This window comes from Arvicanthis niloticus, chromosome 17 (assembly GCF_011762505.2).
Source record: "Arvicanthis niloticus isolate mArvNil1 chromosome 17, mArvNil1.pat.X, whole genome shotgun sequence".
NCBI lineage: Eukaryota > Metazoa > Chordata > Mammalia > Rodentia > Muridae > Arvicanthis > Arvicanthis niloticus.
This window is the reverse complement of record NC_047674.1, coordinates 53,154,340-53,174,135: the sequence shown is the minus strand read 5'-3', so window position 1 is coordinate 53,174,135 and position 19,796 is coordinate 53,154,340. Positions and strand designations below refer to the sequence as shown.

Sequence of the window (19,796 nt, the reverse complement as noted above, 5' to 3'; positions counted from 1 at the left end):
CCCAGAAAGTGTTAGATACTGGGCACTGAATCTCAGTTACACACAGAAAAGAAACAGTCCATATGAATTCACGGAGCTTGTCTGCTTGCCAAAAGCTTGCTATCTCACACTGGTATATGAGGAAAGTATTTAAGAAGGTTGCCAACTGTGTAGTCCTGCTTCCTAAATTAGACCCATTCCATGAAAAAGGAACCTTCCCTTTACACCTCACAGAGTCTACACTGCAGGCCAACTGAGTCTAGGTCTCTGCACGAGACTGGGGAAGGTCAGTTTATGCAGCTCTCAATACATCGTATGTGTAAGGTTTCAAAACAGCTGAGGTAAAGATTTCAGAAAATCATCAAGACTTTTGGTAGCCAGAACTAACCTTTGGCTCAGCCTTACTGTGATCTGATACTTTCTTTAAAATAATAAAAAGAGAGACTGAATTGGTATTGGTGTGTGTGTGTGTGTGCGCGTGCGTGTGTGTGTATGTGTTTTTAGCAACAGGCCACAGGATACTTCTGGGTCCCTGCAGAGGCTGGAAGAGGGTGTGGATCTTCTAGGAATTATGTGTAATAATAAGCAGCGTCTATACATGGGTCCTCTGGAAGAGCCGGAGGTGTTCCTAACTGCTAAGTCATCTCTCTTATCTGTTTAAAAATTCTGAAACATAGTAATGAGAATATTAAATGATAAGCCTCTCCCTAATTTCTGAACATTTATCTTATTTCTAGCCACGAGGGAAAGTAATATATAATTTATTGCAAGCCCATTAAAATCTCCATCATATTCTTTACATAACAGAAAAACAAAACAACCCAACCCTAACCAATCCTAAATGCACAGAAGGCTCCAAACAGTCAAAACATCCCTGAGCAAATGCAGTGCTAGAGGCTTATAAAAGTTCTACTTCAGAGCCACACTAACAAAAGCAGTATGGGGCTGGCACAATAAACGTTCACTACAAAGAAAAACAACAGTGGACTGTGAAATAAACCCACACAACAATGGCTACTTGATTCTTGACAAAGATATGAAACATACTGTAAAGAAAAAAAAAAGACCATTCTTTTTAAGCGAATGGGGCAGGAAAACTGAATGCTGAAACTGATTTTTAAAGAACTGATAGAAGGACTAGATGCCAACCTCCCACTCTGCACAAAACAAACAAACCAACTCAAACTGCATCAAACATCTTAGTGCAAGACCTGAAACTTTGAAAATACTAGAGGAAAACAGGAAGACACACTGCAAGATGTGGACACAGGCAAGGGTTTCTGAGAAGCTCTCTGTAGCTCAGGAGAGGGAAGAAGGGTAACAAACAAGATCATGGATTAAAAACCATCACAACTAAAGGGAGCAGCTGGAATGAAGACACAGCAGGTGGGGAGCAAGCCTTTGTCAGGTACCAATCCAACAGGATATTAATATCCAAACTGTACAAAGAACCAAAAGTAAATGATCAAGCAAGTTGGACAGCTCCCAAAAGAAGACATACACATAGCCATTAGATATATGAAGAATGTTCAGTAGCCTTAGCCATTAGGAGATGCAAACTGAGACTACATGGAGATATCCTCTTACCGAGTCAGAATGGCTACCATGGAGAAAATAACAACAAATAATGGGGAGGATGTGGGGGACATGGAATCCTGATATACTGTTGATGGGTCCAATCAGTATGGAAGGTACACACGTGCATACACATGGTTACAAAATACTCAATAGTTTAATTTATCTTTTCTTTCAATTTTAGGATGATGAAAAAATGATATATACCTTGTAGGAACTATAGTTGAAGCTGAATTTTGGTCTTTTCTTGGGCTGGTTTGCATATGCTACAATGTCGTCTCATGCGCCTTGGCATGGCTATGAGCTTGGTCACAGATGCTGGCTTGTTCACACTGCAGATGAGCAGAGGCTCATAGACTTGTACCTCAAACCTAGATATTGGCTCGAAGAAGGCTCACGTGATAAAAAGCTTTGCAAACTTGGTGATCTGAGTTTGATCTCAAAAATCCACATAAAAAGGCAGGTATGGTGGTGTGTGCTTGTAATCTCTACAGTGGGGATACAGAGACAGATCCCTGGGGCTTGCTAGCCAGCCAGCCTAGCCACTTGAAAAGCTCCAGGCCAATGAGAGATCCTCTCCATCCACCCATCACCCCCAAAACAGCTTCAACCACGTGGATGGCTTCTGAGCACTGGGAGTCTTAGAGACTCATGTAAAAAAGAGTGGGGTATTTTAGTTTTACAGTAGGGCTACATGACAGAAATACCAGTAGGCTATGAAATGATTGGCTCTTTAATGTGTAAGTTCCATGTTTAAGTTCAAAACATGGTAACACTGAACTAAACAGTGAAATTTAGACTTTCAAACTCCTGGTAGAGAAACTGGTATGGGCCTTTCACAGTGCACACTGTAGCTTATGCTGAGGCCACAGAACGTGTTCTCCAGGAAGATGGCTGCTGCCTGCATTCAGTGGCTGAGCAGACACTTCTCTATACCTCTTCTCTCACTCACTGTCCTGGGATAATCAGAATCACGGGTCAGTTTTCTGTCTACCGTGGCGCCTTACTTTCTCCCCATTCTTTCCCACAGCCCAAATCATAGCTGTGCTTCCTACCCTCCCATGTTAGCTTGCATTTTGTTCTTGTCAAACTATCTTCCCAGCCTCCTACCTTTCCCCCAAGGTTCCTCTACTGTGTATGAGGCTAGTGTCAACCATAATTTCTATAACTTTTATACACCCATGTGTATGTGTGTGGGGGGGATTCGTGTATACGTGCACGTGTGCACAGACTGTTTGTGTGTGTGTATGCCTGGGTGTCTGGGTGTGTGCATGTGGTGTGCATGTGTCTTGCTAGGGATTTAGTCTACCACAGACCTCCATTTCAGGATTGTTTACTGCTTACAGTTTGTATTTCAAAATCAATAAGCATTGTTTTCATTTCCCAATTAACCTTACATGAGAAAACAGACACCTTTCAAACATATATACCTTCTAACTCATTTCACAGAGTTTAAGTAAAATATCAAGAAACAACAATAAAGTTCCTTGCACCCCAAATAATTCACCAACCTTGCTTTCTAGCAACACTGTACACTGATTTATAACGACTGCAACTACTTTCTGTAGACACAGGCTCTAAAATTCTTGTGAACCTTCTCCGTCACAGTCAGCCAATGATTTCCTTGTTCAAGTTATTTTTCAAAATTTTATTTAGAAAAGACATTTTCTTCTAAGTGAAGAAAGAAAAAAAGTGTTTATTTCTTTTGTAAGTGAAATAGCCAAGCAGAGAGAGATAATTGCGGTATGTTTCTTGTTTGTTTGTGTTGTAAGCTATTGCTAACATTATTGGTTAGCTTTTGTTAACATTATTTATACCAAATATTGACAGCATGATTCAAAATTGATTTCACTGCCTTCAAAGGCCATGGTTTACTGTCGGCCCGAGAAGCTGCTGCTGCTGGAACTCTTCTATTATATGTCCCAGCTCCTCAGAATTAAATCACTTAAGCTGATCTTAGTCAACAGTCTCACACTAGGCTCTGATTGGCTGCAAAGTTAAACTTGTTCCTTCTTTGGGAAGACCCAGAAAACAAGATAAGTAATTTTCAAATGATTCCAAAGAATATCATTACTGGCAAAGCTGTGACCTTAACTCAGAGTAACAAGTTCAAACGTCTGCACTGCTCTGTGGCAACGCATAGAATATGCCATGGTTTAGCTTTTCCTTTCTCAGCTGTATTGATATCATTATCATGGCTTTGGTTTTGTGAGTTTTTAATTATATAAATAAAGCTGATCTCAAATTCTCATTATTGAAAGTTGAAGAGGGTATTATATTTTTATGTGTGTGTTTGCCTGCATGTATGTATGTGCGTCATGTGTATGCCTGGTACCTGTGTAGGGCAGAAGAGCATGTTGCATTCCTTGGAACTGGAGTTACAGACAGTTGTGAATCACGTAGTTTCTGAGAACAAGACACTGGTCCTTTGTGAGAGCAGCCAGTGTTCTTAGTAGCTGAACTACCTCTCTAGCCACTAGGATTCTAGCAACATTTTCAATAAACCATCTGTGCTTCTAATGTTGAGTGGCTAGCTAGCTGCTCACAAAGAACCTTGATATTACTCTTTACATAGAGACCTACAAATGTACTAATTTAAGAGCAATATGAATTCTTAGTGATACTGTGTCAATTGTGAGTATATCTAGAAACCAGAATGGGAGTATGAAGCTAAAATCCAGCTTGGTGCCACACACTCCTAAGCTGAACCCAGCTACATTGCATTGCCTTTCACTTAGGGGCAGGCTAAGCTGCAGACCTCCAGGATACATAGAAACAGCAGTCTTTTCTTGGTGGATGGGATGTGGTATAATATTTCAAATACAAAAATAGTCATTTTAACCATTTATAATGTATTATATTCTATTTTGTGGCAGGGTCTTGCTGTGTAGCCCAGGTTGGGCTTCAACTCCTACTCCTCCTGCCATAGCCTCCCTGGTGCTAAGATCACGAGTGTGCCATGCCCCTTTGCTGGTCTATTTTAACTGTGCATTTCAACAGTTACATTTAAAATATCATCACAACCAGCACTACTATTTTCCATAACTTTCCCTTTCCCCTGACTGAACAATTTATATTGATAAAGTAATTTTTCTTTGCTGCCTCATGTCTAATAACTTCTGATCCACTCTGAATTTGTCTGTCCTAGAAACTTTATGGGTGTAGAACCATGCAAGAGTTGTCCGTGTGTGTGTGTAACTCTCCTCATCCTCATGTTTCCATGGTTCTTTTGGCTGGTTTCTTTGGCCAGCAGGATAAGCCAACCAGCCCCTCACTCTGCCTCCCAAGAAAGAAAGAGTCTGAGAACTAGGCTTCCTGCTGGTGGTAGCTGTGGAGAGAGGCTTTACTTGACTTTATTGGCCTATGGGGGTGAATACCATTCCTGCAGCAGCCAGAGCACACAGGGATACTCTCCTTTACCCTGTGTTTCTCTCGACTGAGATCTTGAGACTCACCCTCCCACCTCTGGAGATAGCTGCTTTTCTTTAGCATAAAAAGGTGAATTTCTCTCCTGTGAAGAAACACAAGGTGTCCCATCTTCAATCTGCTGCTGTCTGGTTTTTTTTTTTTCCCCACATGGCAAAAAAATTGTGTGAATAGGGACCTGAGATATTTTGTAGCAGCATGTGGGGTAATTTTCCAAGAAGAGTTTGAAAACAAGATGTCTAGACCTTTCTCCTAATTGATGGCTATGCATAAAAATGTGTCTGAGACTATACAGGGTCATACCACTAACAAAGGCACTTTTATCAGAAAAGTAGGGCTGTCTATGCGATCTGTAACAGATCTGTGTTAATATTAAAATTGTTTTGCTAATTGGTGTTCTTCAAATGTTGTCAATGGCCTGCTTCTAGAACGGGTTACGCTGCTTCAGGCCTTGCCGCAGCTCAGCATAGCTTCCTTCCTAAAACTGTGGCTTTAATAATGACTGAGAGTTAAATAGAACTCCAGTTCCCATTAGAAGTTTCCAGTTTAAAATTTATGGCTTATGAAATGGTCATGTGAATGAAACATTACTTCATTAAGTACACTGCAAAGAACAATATTCTAATCCAAAACTTTTTCACTCCTAAGATGAAAAATGCTCCCAAGAACATTTGTGGAAATAAGATTAGTTTTGTGTTAAATTTAAAATCATGGAGATCAGATGTTTTGTTTGTACGCTTCATAATACCACCTGCAAAATGATAATCTCCTCAATGAACTTCAAAGATTCATCCTGAAGTCTTGGAGCCCAGGCCCTCCTCCCTATGTGCCAAACACAAGGAGCTGTGTCTTAGTACTGAATGAGGGGCTGGGTACCAAGTCAGTCTCACAGGTAGTCAGCTCCAGTTAAGACTTCAGCCTGATGCGAGGAGCAGAGGCTAGGTCCATTTCCTTCAATATGTTCAATATGAACATTTCCATTTTAAACCGCTGTCACTCATGATGAGAGCCACAGATGGATGAGCAATGCTAGACAGTAACAACGAAGCATTCACTCACTCTTCTGGCGGCTTTGTGGTTCTCTGTAAACTGACTTAGAGGTCACAGATCATTCTTACATAGGCCAGGGAGACTAACATCAGATTCTGCCATTGCCATGACTGTTCTATAAATCAGGGCATTCATTTACTGCCCTTCTATATGACGCTCAAAGTAAGCAAAATGAAACAAAGTGTTGTGTGTTACCCAGGGAGGCTCCATGTGATTAGGACACTTCTTCCATCTTACCAGGACAGGTGAGGAACGGGTTTCAATCAGCCTGGGAAATACAAAATTTCCCAGGAAATTCTGGAGGAAGTTGGTTGGAGACTAGGTCTGGATTGGAGAAAAATGGTCCATAATCTGAGAACTAGAAGGAATGGGGTCTGTATTGCTCCTGTTTAGCCAACATTACCAAGAACTACTGGGGTCAACAGACCTAAAAGTTTTCAAAGGAGAATTTCTCTAGAACTTGACTTTTAAAGGAAGCACTGACACTCAGAAGCTGTGTTCCAATTCATGTTAAGATAGTGGCAGAATTCTCTCAACCAAGGATATAAGAAATGCTGGACTATCATCAGGAAGGACAGCCTCAGAGAGTACATAATAGTACAGTATTTCTCTTTCCACCAAGGAACTGAAGAATACCTTTCAGTTTCATATGACAGAAAAGTACATAATAAATGCCAAACACCGAAAGCAGTGGACGACAGAGGTGTCACATCATTCTTAGATTTGGAGTGGCATCCAAACTTTTCTTGAGTAACTTAAGATCCTCCCTCAAGAGACTAACTCAGTTGACCAAAGGTCATCTTAGTTACTAGCTTATGTATTATTGGACAATTCTGTTGGATTTTACTTGTGTAAAACATTACATTTCCCAGGTACAGAAGGCAGTTTAAGATTGGACTATGATACCCTGTCAGGAGCAACCCCAGGCTCAGTGAGAGTGGCAGTAGGAGCTGCTTCCAGGTAAGAAGCCTTTTGTACCCCAAGTTGGAAACCTGTAATTAAAGCAAGTTCACAATGCATTTCCATCGTTTGGGTTTTCTTTTCAACTTAAAGTTTCCAACTCCTCCAAGCTCTCGTTCCTGGAAAAGCTTGTGGCAGTGACTTTGGAAGGCAGAGTTTCTGCAGCTTTTCATCTTTTTACCATACCCTCTGCCTCTAAGCTTCCCTCCCCACATGTGGTTAGCAATGCCCCACGGCCGGAAGTAAAACTTTGCTCAGCATGGACATGCTTGCCCACACAAAGGCAAACACGCAGAGCAGGGAAGGAGTCTAGCGTTCGTGGATCTCAAGAGACTGATTTCTGGCTTAACTGTGTTATCATCTTATCATCATTTTATATGTGCTAAAAAGACAGAAACAGAACATTTCTCATCAGTCATAGAAAGGCTAATCAGTGGGTATGGGTCTCCATCGCCTGCTCACGTTAAGCTAGGGCCTCCCCTTTTACACTTCTTGGGAGCATGTCACTGGCAAGCTATTACTATAATCTATACTTTTGAATTTTCTTAAGATGTTGATGCTCTTTAAGGAAATGCTCATTGGTACTTTTTTCTAGCATACTCTATATTGATATCGTGCTGAATGCTTTCAAAGGTTCCTAATATTTATACTTTGCTTATTTTCACAAACAATAAAACTGTGACTCAAGCAAGTTGGCTCAAAATACTGAAAAGCCATTAAAGACAGTAGAACGTAAAGCAGTAACTCGTACTAAATGGCATTGATAAAAATTTGGCTTATTTAGAATAACTTCTTTGAGGCTAAGCCCACAGGAATGCACGCATACACATGACCATTACATCTACTTTAGGGATCTCAGTGGACAGCCAGGGCTTGCATCTCTACGTTCATTTTCTAATGACAGAAGCTCTGCTGGTGCTGCCTTCCTGAAGAGCACGCTGCAGGTCTGACTGGCAGCTTCACCTGGGCAGAGCACGGGTGCTCCACATAAATTTCCAGGGCTTTAAATGAGTCCAGGGAGTCTTTTGGAATAAATACCTCCAGGCTTGGTGGGACCACTGCCAACCAGTCTCATTGTGTTCTTTGTCTGCAATCATTTGTGAACTAGGATGCTGGCGTTTGTGGAATCAAAGTATTTTAAAATGCTTCCACTACATTTTATGCATAATCATGAATAGTTTAAAATTTCCCTCTACTATCGTTTAGAATGGGAAAAAAGAGCAGTTAGATACAAATTTTCTGAAGTGAGATATTTGAGCACATAAGACAGATTTAAAAGAATTGTGTTGGTAGTGCCAAGTTCTAGCATATAAGTTGGTTTCCTTACCAGCAAACTCACTTTTTTAGGTAAGTAAATTGGAGGTGACTCAATGGTACAGCTGGTAAGCTACAACACCAGTTTAGATGGCATGGTCGATAATGGACGGACTTTTAGAGAATGGGCTTAAAGCACTGCATCGTTTTGTCCTGCTTAAGAATTGGCTCCTTAGAAATGGGAAATACTTTGAACCCACCACAAACAGCCACCTTCAGCCACCTCAAGCCACTGTCTTTGCTCCAGGGAACATCCAGGTCAGGGCAGCTATGTGAAGCCCTCACAGTTTGCCTTTTCTGATAAAACTAACTAACTAACTAACTAACGTATGTCTGTCCTTCCTTCCTTTCCTTTCCTTTCCTTTCCTTTCCTTTCCTTTCCTTTCCTTTCCTTTCCTTTCCTTTCCTTCCTTTTCTTCCTTCTTATCTTAACATGAAGGGCTCTGTTTTTCTCTGAGCAATGAAAAGATGCCTTCGTATCAGATTCAGCTCAAGATGCAGTCACAGAAGAAGGGCTCCCAGCAGCAGTGGATGCCAAAGATCCCTTCTCTCTTGCTTTGGTCTTAACTTGGCACAGTGTTTCAGATGGTATTCATTTGGAATAAGGAGATCGATGACATAGCCTGTCCAATCCTCCACTGTAAGTGGCTTTGCTAGGAGTGGGTATGGGCAGAAAATATAAATTCTTCTGTCTGTAGGCAACCAAAAGCATACCAACTCATCTTGGAGTAATTTAACCAATAAGATGATTTAGAGGACAGTTCAGTGGCACCATTTTTGGAAGGCAAAAGCTTAGCAGAAGGAACATAAATCAAAGGTGACTGGCAGGTAAAGGATATATGCAGCAATCAGCCAAGCCATGTGCACACTGGCACAAATTCAATAAGATCATTTATAAAATTTTTAAGGCAGAAGTACACAAAAGGGGGTCTGGTGCTAACTAAATCCACAGATAGCTTACATGCCACTGAAATAAACACTTCCAGATGCGGGTGTACAAAACCCTTTTACAGAAAGAAATGTTTTCTTTCATAAATCTGAAGGAGGGACTTTTAGCAGAAAGGGCAAGAAAAAAAATCTAAAACTGAGACGAAGTCTCTTAGGGCTGGAGTGCTCGCTGAGCGGTGACTTGTAGCTAACGGTGGGCTCTGCAGCAGTCTCCAGCCAGAAGCACCGAGCTAGGATGACTGGCTCATGTGTCATTTCACAAGCTCTAGAAAACCTGGACTCCCAGTCAGAGTTCCATTGTGTCTTTCTCCTTCTGGGGACCAGGAGTGGGGACAGAGGGCTCTCACAGCTATCAGTACTAATCCCAGATTAGGGGAGGAAGCTGCTGTACACATGCCTTCTATACTAAAACAACACCCAAATCCTGGCTACATTACAGTCATCTTTGAGGAATGCAAGACCAAATTCATCAGTGGATTAGAAAGTCAATTTGTTCATCAAACCAGCATGATATGTGGGACTTTTGGGTCAGAAATGAATATCTCCATAAAAACAAACAGAAAACTAGAGTGTCTTTTCTATTTTTGTGTTTAGGTCAGTTATGCATTAAGCACTGTTAATTCTCCTTAGCAAGCAAGCCTCCAGGGCACCAACCTGGAATCCTCTGGGAATTAGTGTCTGTGTTGAGTCTTTAAACTCATGTTCTCAGCAAGCTGCTGCACACCGACCATAATCCTGAGAACATGCTGACTGTTTGCATGGTGGCACACATCACACACTTGCCACAGTTTGCTTTCTCATGAAGAATGCTGCTCTGTAGGACGAATAGCCCTTGAACTATTTTGTCTTCTTCATTTTCATTATCCCTACCCAAGGAGAGATTCTTCTGGCAAGCAGGAGCACCTGAGTCGTCCTTACATCAGCTACATCAGCCCACATATTTTTAACATGGTTTGTAGCAAGCATTTACTGAATCAAATGGAGAAACAATAGCTACAGGGAGGCTCAGGATGTGAACGATGCTAACATTGGTTCTTCCTCTTATACACTGTGTCATTAAGTAGGACAAGTACCAACACTGTCAAGGGGACAGCTATCATACTCAGAAATCAAGAGCTGCCTTTTAAAAAATACATGAAATGAGCTTCATTCTGTCAGAAGGGTGGGGCTTTGAATTACACCAATCCTGGCAAATGATGAAGCGTAAACCTTATTTATTTATTTATTTATTTATTTTTTTATTTTAGCCATTTGTGAGCACACTGTGTGGGTGAGACATCACTTGCCTAAACACTAAAGTGAGGTTAGTTTAGTGCAAGCAGGGACACATCACAATGCCTTTAGGTAATGGTTTCTGAGAGACAATAACACTCTAGGCTGGCTTCCTTTTCTCTTTTTACTCCTCTCCATTGACAGCATGCCTGGATGAGAAAGGTTCATCAGGTATGATTATTTATTAAGTGCTTACCTAATTAGACTTAGATATAATCATCTATGTTTGGGGTGGTCCAGGAATTCAAAATATGAGTCAAAGCTAGAAACAGAGTCCCTAACTTGTCTACTGGAAACCCTGAAGTCTGTATAAGTGTTTAAATTAGAATAACAGCAAGCTATAGGTGCGACTCTGAACTTCTGGAGCCAGAGAAGGAACTCAAAACCACCTCCCTGGTACTCCACCACACACTAGGGCCCAAATATCACCTTAAATACACCTGGGCAAATTCAGAGTCTGACACCAGGCTCTCTTATGACCTCTGCCAATAATCAGTCAAAATCTTTCCAGATCTGGAGCCTACTCCACATACTGGGCCCATGCCCAGAATAGCAAGTAACTCCAACCAGTAGGAAAGCCTACTCAGGTGCCAAGGAGACTTCACATCTGACTGACACATGGGTTCTGAATTTTCTCTTCTCATAGCTTGAGGTCATGCAGAGGCAGCATGTGGGCGTGTAATGTTCAATTTGTGAATACACAGCCTAGGGGACTTGGTTTAAATCAAATCATAATTAGAGTACCAGCCAGGAAATATAGGTTGGGCATCGTAAGAGCACCTATCAGTCTTGGTGTTGTAAATTCTAAATTTACAACAGTTCATTTCTGTTGTAAAATTAACAGTGCAACTAAATCAGGAAGTTAAATGCTAGTTCAACAATTCATATTTGTTGAGTAAAGCGTGCAATACTGTATCGGAAAAAACTAAGTTTCCTTCTTTCAAGTAATTGTGATAATTCTAGCATTCTGTGGAGTGTTCCTGTGTTTGAATTACTGAATGACTATCACTTTTGTGCTGCCCCAAATGTCCTGTTGCTAAGAGTACACACACACACACACACACACACACACACACACCCCTTTAAAACAGCTCAGCTACGTCGAGTGAATGATTAAATGAATGTGAGATGCTGACTACCACCACAAAATAAAGGTCCAGAAAAAGCAACCACCGTGGAAGCTAGAGGGAAACACCAGTTTCTGGTAATACCAGGAGGCTTCAAAATGGGCCCAAAGAATTTCTTGTTAACAAATTCCCTGGCTTCCCCAGGTAAGATACTGTTGTAGGGACCAAGTAAACTGAGAGCTAGCTCTCTCTCTCTCTCTCTCCCCCCTCAATCTTGTTGAAGACACTGACTGAACAGATTTATGAAGCACCAGCTCCATTTGGAAATACAGAATCCTGATGTTATGCTTTCAAGAGCAGGAAAAAAGTATGAGTAATGAAGTCATCTGACTAGTGTCTGGTGGGGCGGAGTGTGAAGGTGACAGTTGAGTGACAACAACCAAGAGACGTAGAGGACATCGAGTAGAAATGAGTAGGACTTCAGAGATGGTTCCATAAAATGACACCTAAAAGTCATACACCAAATTCCATAAAGAAAAATAATCATATGCAAAATGCAAGGGAAAGAACTAACAATGACTCTTCAGAATGACTGAAATGAAGGGGAGCCTGTTTCCTTAATCGAGTTTTTTGGTGTTTCACATGCACAGCTGCAGATGGCTGTTACAAAGCCATTGCTCATGAACCCTTCTGGTTGGTGATGCTATGTGTTTGTGTCCTTCATGTCCGAACTGGGACTTCCTGTTTCTGCTTTTATAATCTCAAGAGTGCAGCAGGTTATTACACATGTACTTTAGGCTGATACCCAAATGAACTTACAGAGACCATGACAGCAGGCATAAGACCTACACAGGTTCCAACCAGACACAAGCCCAGTGCTGAGAGTAAGTAGACACAGAGTGTCACCCCTAACCAAGAAGCTCTTTGTAACTGATGGCTGCTGAGAGAGGAAAAGTCAGCGTTTTCTGATGGAGTATCACTGGGTATCAACCACACTCCCAGAAAGGCCATGCTCAGAAGGAGCCAGCCAACAGAAAACAGACTCCAGGATTTTTTGGGGGTGATTTTTTTTTGTTTTGATCTTAATTTTTTGGATTGTTCCCTCCCTTTCTGAGAGATTGTGGGGGAGGGAGGGAGGGAGAGTGTTGGTGGGGAGGGCCACTTCAGAGAGGTGAAAGAATGTGATCAAAATATATTAGCCAGGTGGTGGTGGCACACACCTTTAATCCCAGCACTTGGGAGGCAGAGACAGGCGGATTTCTGAGTTCGAGGCTAGCCTGGTCTACAGAGTGAGTTCCAGGACAGCCAGGGCTACACAGAGAAACCCTGTCTCGAAAAACCATATATATGTGTGTGTGTGTGTGTGTGTGTGTGTGTGTGTATATATATATATTTTTTTCATAATATATTATATATTATATATATATTATGCAAAAAAGTCAATAAAAATTAAAAAAGAATATGCTTTAGTCCAGGTTCAGATCTAGCTCAAAGCATTTTTTATCTAATAAACATATAACCAATATTCTTTTAACACTAATGATGCCATATGGAAACGCTTAATTACAAGGCATCTGGAAAACAGAACAGTAATCCATGGCCTGGGATATCTACTCTCAGCCACTATCAGAGCAGATGAGGAATTTCACAGAAAACAAAGACCCCACCTCACCCCAGAATGTAACCTCAGCTGAAATGCTCTCTCTTCACAGGTCTAAGGAACAACCCAGTCTTCAAGGCTGGACATGCCGACTCTATTTTGTCTGAGTCACAGGATCGGGCAGACAGTTTCACGGTATAATTATAACACATAAGTCTCCCTTTTAAAATGAAAACCTATCTCCTTAAATTGAGTCAATGTGAAGGCTATGTATATCAGCACTGTGGCAATCCAAGCACATACACTTCCTATATCCAGAAGGCTCTGGATATAGGAGACATGGTAACTCTGCTCTGCAATGCCCACTCAGAATACCTACAGGTATTTTAACTTGCTGCAGTAGTGACCCTCTTGAAGCTGCAGCAGCCAGGTGGCCAGGCAGTAGTTATCCTCCTTAAAATCGTAGGCTGTGTCCTAAAGCTCCATGCAGAGGCTGGAACAGTTTACCTCCACGGTCACCTAGCTTCAAGCTCAAGCACAGTTAACAGAAGGAAAGGCTGAAAATGGTTCATATAAAACCAGCACTGAAGACTGAAAGCCAGAGAAGCTGTCCACTCAGTGTGATGACCAGTTCCCATGTAGAATGCCTACATCTGTTTCAGCTTCTCCTGATATCCGAGTAGAAAAATCCATTATCCCCCTGAGCTCGTATAGGATCAGGTAACTCTCTGTGGAGCTAGAGCATGAGAGAGTAAAATTCCACACGTAAGCATGATTATAACCTAAATAACTAACTGCACCCGGAGAAGCAACCCCCTTTAGTTGTCTTAAATGCTGAGGCAGAGTCACAGCTCTCAGAGTGTGAGCCTTAACAGACTTTCCAGCATACCCCAACACACCTTGCAAGTACATGACAGAGCTAGCTCGTCCTGTGATGACTGCAAGTATATTCTACTATGTTGTTCCAATGCATGCAGGCATGTGCACACACACACCTCAATATACATGTTACAGAGGTTTTGGGATGGATAGTATATTATTCAGCTTTATAAGAGAATATAATCTCAACACACTACAATACAGATGAATCTTAAAAACACTATGCAAACTGAGCCCCCTTTCTGAAGGTCAAAGCCCATTTCTTGGAAGCAGAGAAGGAGTTGGACACACTTCCATTAACATAAATAAAGATATAGGCAACGGCTATAGGATGAGCATTCACACAGAACTCACACACAAACACACTCACTCTAAAGGCTGCTGAAATGTCAAGTCTTCAGCTCTCCATTAAAAACAAGCCCTGATTATAAGCCTTCAAATTATTTAAAGATGTGAGAGCCTGTCTGCAGTTGAGCCCTGTTCAAAGCCAGTACAGAAATCATTTCTTCTTCTTCCAACTCAAAGTATGTTTAGGAAAAGGACATCTGACAGAAGTGGCCGTGCCAGTCTAACCAACTCTAAATACAAAACGCTTCTAGCAACGTTTGGATACATATAATTTGACAAAAAGTTTTGTAAACTTAAGCTTTGAAAAAATAGAAACTATAAGCTCCAACAAAAAGCTTAATATGTAATTGAAAGAAAATAATATTTTGTAGAAAAAAGTTGCCCTTCCAAAAAGAGACAAAAATGACTAACTTTTATTTCCCAAGAGAATTATGCTACTTTTATACAACAAAATTACAGCCGCCACAAATTGCTTTCAACAATTCCATCGCTTCTTCATTTGACCACTTGAAAATCAAGATTCTTTCAGATTATAAATATAACTTTTTATAACTCTGTTATTACGCACTGTGAATGGGGAGAGAGGGCCAATCTTGTGGCCGTAGCGTCGAATCGCCTCTCTGATGTGGCAGGGCTGGATGGCATCGCTGTGAGCCTCGACACCACAGGCCGCAGTGCTCTGGGACAGAAAAACACATAAATTGTTACTAAATCAAAAACACACAACAGAACTACAGTGTATAAAATATGAAAATAAACCTTTATAAAATAGACCATTTTCCCCTTAGGATGCACATCACTGTCGCCATATACCTCATTTAAAAAGAAAGCTCCATTACAAATCAAAGATGACCTTCCCATGACCCCTTTGGAGCAGACCCACCAAATGCAATTTTTATGCCTCCAATATTTCACCCAAACTTGCACGTCAGGTAGGAGAGTACAGCCACTTGTGTGCTGGCAAAAAGTGTCACAGGGCTTGTTGCAAGACCCAGAGGAAGTTTTTTTTTTTTTTTTTTTAAGAAAAAAAAAGCTTAAACTATTATAAATGTTTCTTGGGCATATTTTTGAAATGACTTGAGTTGTGAATTTAAAATGAAAAATGTAAACTGGCCACATATTTGTCATATTGGCGAACTGTGATAGAAGACCATTTAATTTGATTCCTAATATTTTAGGTGTCCTTGGAATAAAGTAAAATAAAACCTTCCTATTTTATCCCATCTATGAAAGGCATGTTTGAAACCACAAAAAGACACAAGAAAGGGAAACATAATGAACAATGAGAGCATTAATGCAAAGCCAAGAAAACACACACACACACATGTACATGCACACACACACATACAGACGTGTGTATCTGCCACACACATGTACATGCACACACACATACAGACGTGTGTATCTGCCACACACATGTACACGCACACACACATACAGACGTGTGTATCTGCCACACACATGTACATGCACACACATACAGACGTGTGTATCTGCCACACACGTACATGCACACACACACATACAGACGTGTGTATCTGCCACACACATGTACACGCGCACACACATACAGACGTGTATATCTGCCACACACATGTACACGCACACACACATACAGACGTGTGTATCTGCCACACACATGTACACGCACACACACATACAGACGTGTGTATCTGCCACACACATGTACACGCACACACACATACAGACGTGTGTATCTGCCACACACATGTACATGCACACACATACAGACGTGTGTATCTGCCACACACATGTACACGCACACACACATACAGACGTGTGTATCTGCCACACACATGTACACGCACACACACATACAGACGTGTGTATCTGCCACACACATGTACATGCACACACATACAGACGTGTGTATCTGCCACACACATGTACATGCACACACACATACAGATGTTGTGTATCTGCCAGTATCTCTGGGTATGACTTTTTTTTTTCATCTGTAAATTAGGATAGTAATTCTAAGCATTTTATAGGATGGTAGTAGAAATTAAATGAATTGAAATACAAGTCACATAGAGTTATAGTGACATGTTATAATGCTATTATTGGGATCTGATTATTTTTTAGGATCAAAAATGGGATCGCCAGGTACTTAACACAGTAACCTCTGAAAGCTAACTGAGGCACCAGGCGTTTAGTCAATTAACTATACTAAGAGAAAGAACTATTCAGTCAGTCTCCATGTTACTGTAAATATGCTCTAGAATCCACTCATAGCCACCCAGTTAACATCATTTGTTTTCCTGACCTACAACTACTGCAATGCTTTGAATAATTTTTATAAGTTTGGCATCATAATTCCTCATAGGGAATATAATTCTGTGTGTAGACCCTCTGAGGATCACAGTTTCAGAAGATCTTACCAAAATGAAAAGGCACAGCTTCTTTGATGCAGCAATTTTACCTTTAAGAAATTTCTTAATGATGTATTTACATAAATACAAAATCCTATGTATAAACACACACATGAAGAGTTCATCTACTGCTGTTTGGGTTGATAACCAGAGGCCTACCAGTAGGACTGAACAAATTAAATATGACACAGGTGTTCAAACAACGGAGATGGCACCCTTAATGGAGCCCTTCTGGAATCATTCTCAAGTGCAATTCCTAAGACACATTATATGAAAAATGGCAAGATGCTGTGTTGTTGCTTATTGAAAAGAAAGACTTGAGTAGTGCCTATCCATTTAAGCATGGTCCATATCTCTGTGAGGGTTCAGTGAATATAAAACCAGGGCTCTCCCACAGAATACGTGGCTGGCTAGAAGACAGGACAGAGGAAGTTACTTTTCATTATCACTCTTCCCTGAAATTTGAAAATACACTTTTAGTCTATGTACAAATTAGTAAAACAATGAATGTTCCTGCCAATCAAGAATATCCACTAGTTCTCCAAGCTGAACCTAAAGAAGACTTAATAGATAAAACAAACCAGTTCTTGACTATTTTGTAATGGAGTTGAAACGAGCTGATCAGAAGCTACAAAGATTCTCTCTCCCTCAGACTAAGATAACTTCTTAACCTCACTTAGACAATGATATAAAAGAATACAGTAGTTCTTTGAGTTCCTTCTCAATTCTCAGTCCATTTTGTTTCACTCTTGGAATATATACAAATAAAATGCAATTGCTGGCCCCCAGATGAAGGCAAAGCCTCTTCAGTGTGTCCGTCTTGCTTTGTGCCTCACACATCTGCCTGCATAGCCCAGGCCTGTCAAGGAGGTGGCAGCACCACCTCCACTTGTGGGAATGTATGTGAGTACTGAGCTGAATTTGGACACTATAGGGAAAATCTTCCAGTTGGAACTCAAGAGGAAGAAACAGACACCACGGTCAGCATCCTATGTACTAAGTGAAGTCCGAAGTCCTTACTAAGTACAATATCCCTGTATTATCCCCCTAAATTCACCGTTTCCTGTTTGCAAATTAGATTTAGTTTTCTTAACTTGTGGTAAAGGCAAGAGTTCTGCTAAGTTCACCAACAAATTTTGTTGTGTGTACAAAGGTTTTGCCCTGAATCTTTTTTCAATGGCCATAAGATAGGACCTGGGAACACTCAAGTAGCAGACTATACGGTCTGAATCTGCCTGTCTGCTCCAGATTTCTATGCTGAGATATTAATGGCCAATGGCTTAGGAGGTGATAGACTTCTGAGAGTGGAACCTCACTCCTACCCCAATGTGAGGTTAGATGACTCTGTCATGAAACCATATGCACACATTCACTAGTCAATGAATTTTCAAGCACATTAAATTTGAATTCTCTAGCCTTTGTGTAAAAAACGCGTATCTCTTGTTTTAAGCCATAAAGCTTATGGCATTTTGCTGTAGTACCCTAAATGAACAATGGCAGAACATAGGTTAAAAATGGCCTCTTCTTGCTAATTAAAAAATATTTACTTATTTTTATTTTATGTGTATAGGTGTTTTGCTTGCATGGTCTGTGCCTCACAAGCTTGCAGTGACAACAGAAGCCAGAAGGGGTGCCAGCCCCTGGAACTGGAGTTAACAGAGGGCTGTTAGTGACCACGTGTGGCTGAGGTTTGAACCTGGTCCTCTGTAAGACTAGCCAGTGCTCTTAATCACTGAGTCATCTCCAACCCTTCTGACTGCTATTCATAAATGTGGAAACAATATACACTGAATCATGCTATCCTTAAAAAAATGAAGTTAACTTTACTTTTATAAAAATTAGAAGCATATATTTTTGTGAAAATGCCACTCATTTTCCATTTTATCAAGTGCATGCTCACCTGCCATTATCAGTAGCTGCTAGCATTAACGTGAATGAAGTTATCATGTGCATTCTACATCATCTTGGTTTGCTCACTGAGATCATTGAAAGAGAGACTTGGAACTTAAAGTTTATATTCCTCATAATATTTTCTCATTTCAACATTGGTTTTATATCAATATCCAGTTTCTTACCAAGGTGCTTTGGGCCTGTTCACAATAAAGATTTATTCCACATTTAGAAATTATAATTCAGTAGTGATTCTATTATTTTCTAATCTTCTTCAAAGTTGTTTAGGAGGAATAACACTGACGGTATTTGTTCTTTGTTACCTAGAATTGTGTATATGCCACAAATACACGAAGAGTGTTAGATTTATTTATCAGTTCATTTTTCCATTCTTATTATCCCCGTATTTTAGGTATTGCCCATTTTCAAAAGAGAAATCAGCATTCTTTGACAAATACAGGGTGTTGTTGCCTACAGAGCATTAGCAGAGGTGTCTGTGGGCTCAACACTGAGGCTTTACCTCCTTCAGGGCTGTGGTAAAGCCACATGTCAGGCCTTCTTCCTCTCGGCTGCATTCATATGCCAACTATGTATTTTTTCATGTCTTATGTTTCTTCACCCAGGGACTAATGCCAAACAGTGGATGCTCCAGCATTAGAGGGAGTCCTCCACATTCCTCAACTGACTCTCACCCCTCCCTTGGTCTTGTTAGTTACTATTGCACAAATCCCTTAGCAGTTTGAAATCTCAACTGTGGTAGATGGAAATCATCAATATATAGAAACTTCTGTTAGCCGTTGATCTCTGAGGTTTCTGTGCCTGTGCCTGTTCTGATTCTTCTAAGATGAAAAACTTTGGACAAGGTAAAGAATGTCTCGTTATTTCTCAATCTTCCTCTTCTTAAGAGTAACTCAGGGTTTAAGGGGCTGGAGTCTCAGTCAACCGTTTCTTTTTAAATTTTTTTATTATTTATTTTTTTTAAAGAAGAAAGAGTACAAAAATAATTTATTATGAAACAAGTAGATGCATTTGAAAAGGAAAATGCATTTAATTACATCTTAGTATATTTGCCATGATTCATGACGGGTATTTACA

At 40.6% G+C, this 19,796-nt stretch overlaps 1 protein-coding gene across 3 annotated transcripts in view; it reads right to left on the bottom strand.

The window, feature by feature from the left end:
* Positions 1–19,796, bottom strand: part of Supt3h (SPT3 homolog, SAGA and STAGA complex component) — a 319,869-nt gene that overhangs the window by 49,778 nt on the left and 250,295 nt on the right. For all 3 annotated transcript variants that reach the window (XM_076915253.1, XM_034521570.2, XM_076915254.1), the window contains one exon: positions 14,987–15,097. In XM_076915253.1, the coding sequence (XP_076771368.1) occupies positions 14,987–15,097 (111 nt within the window). The remainder of the gene's footprint in view (positions 1–14,986; positions 15,098–19,796) is intronic.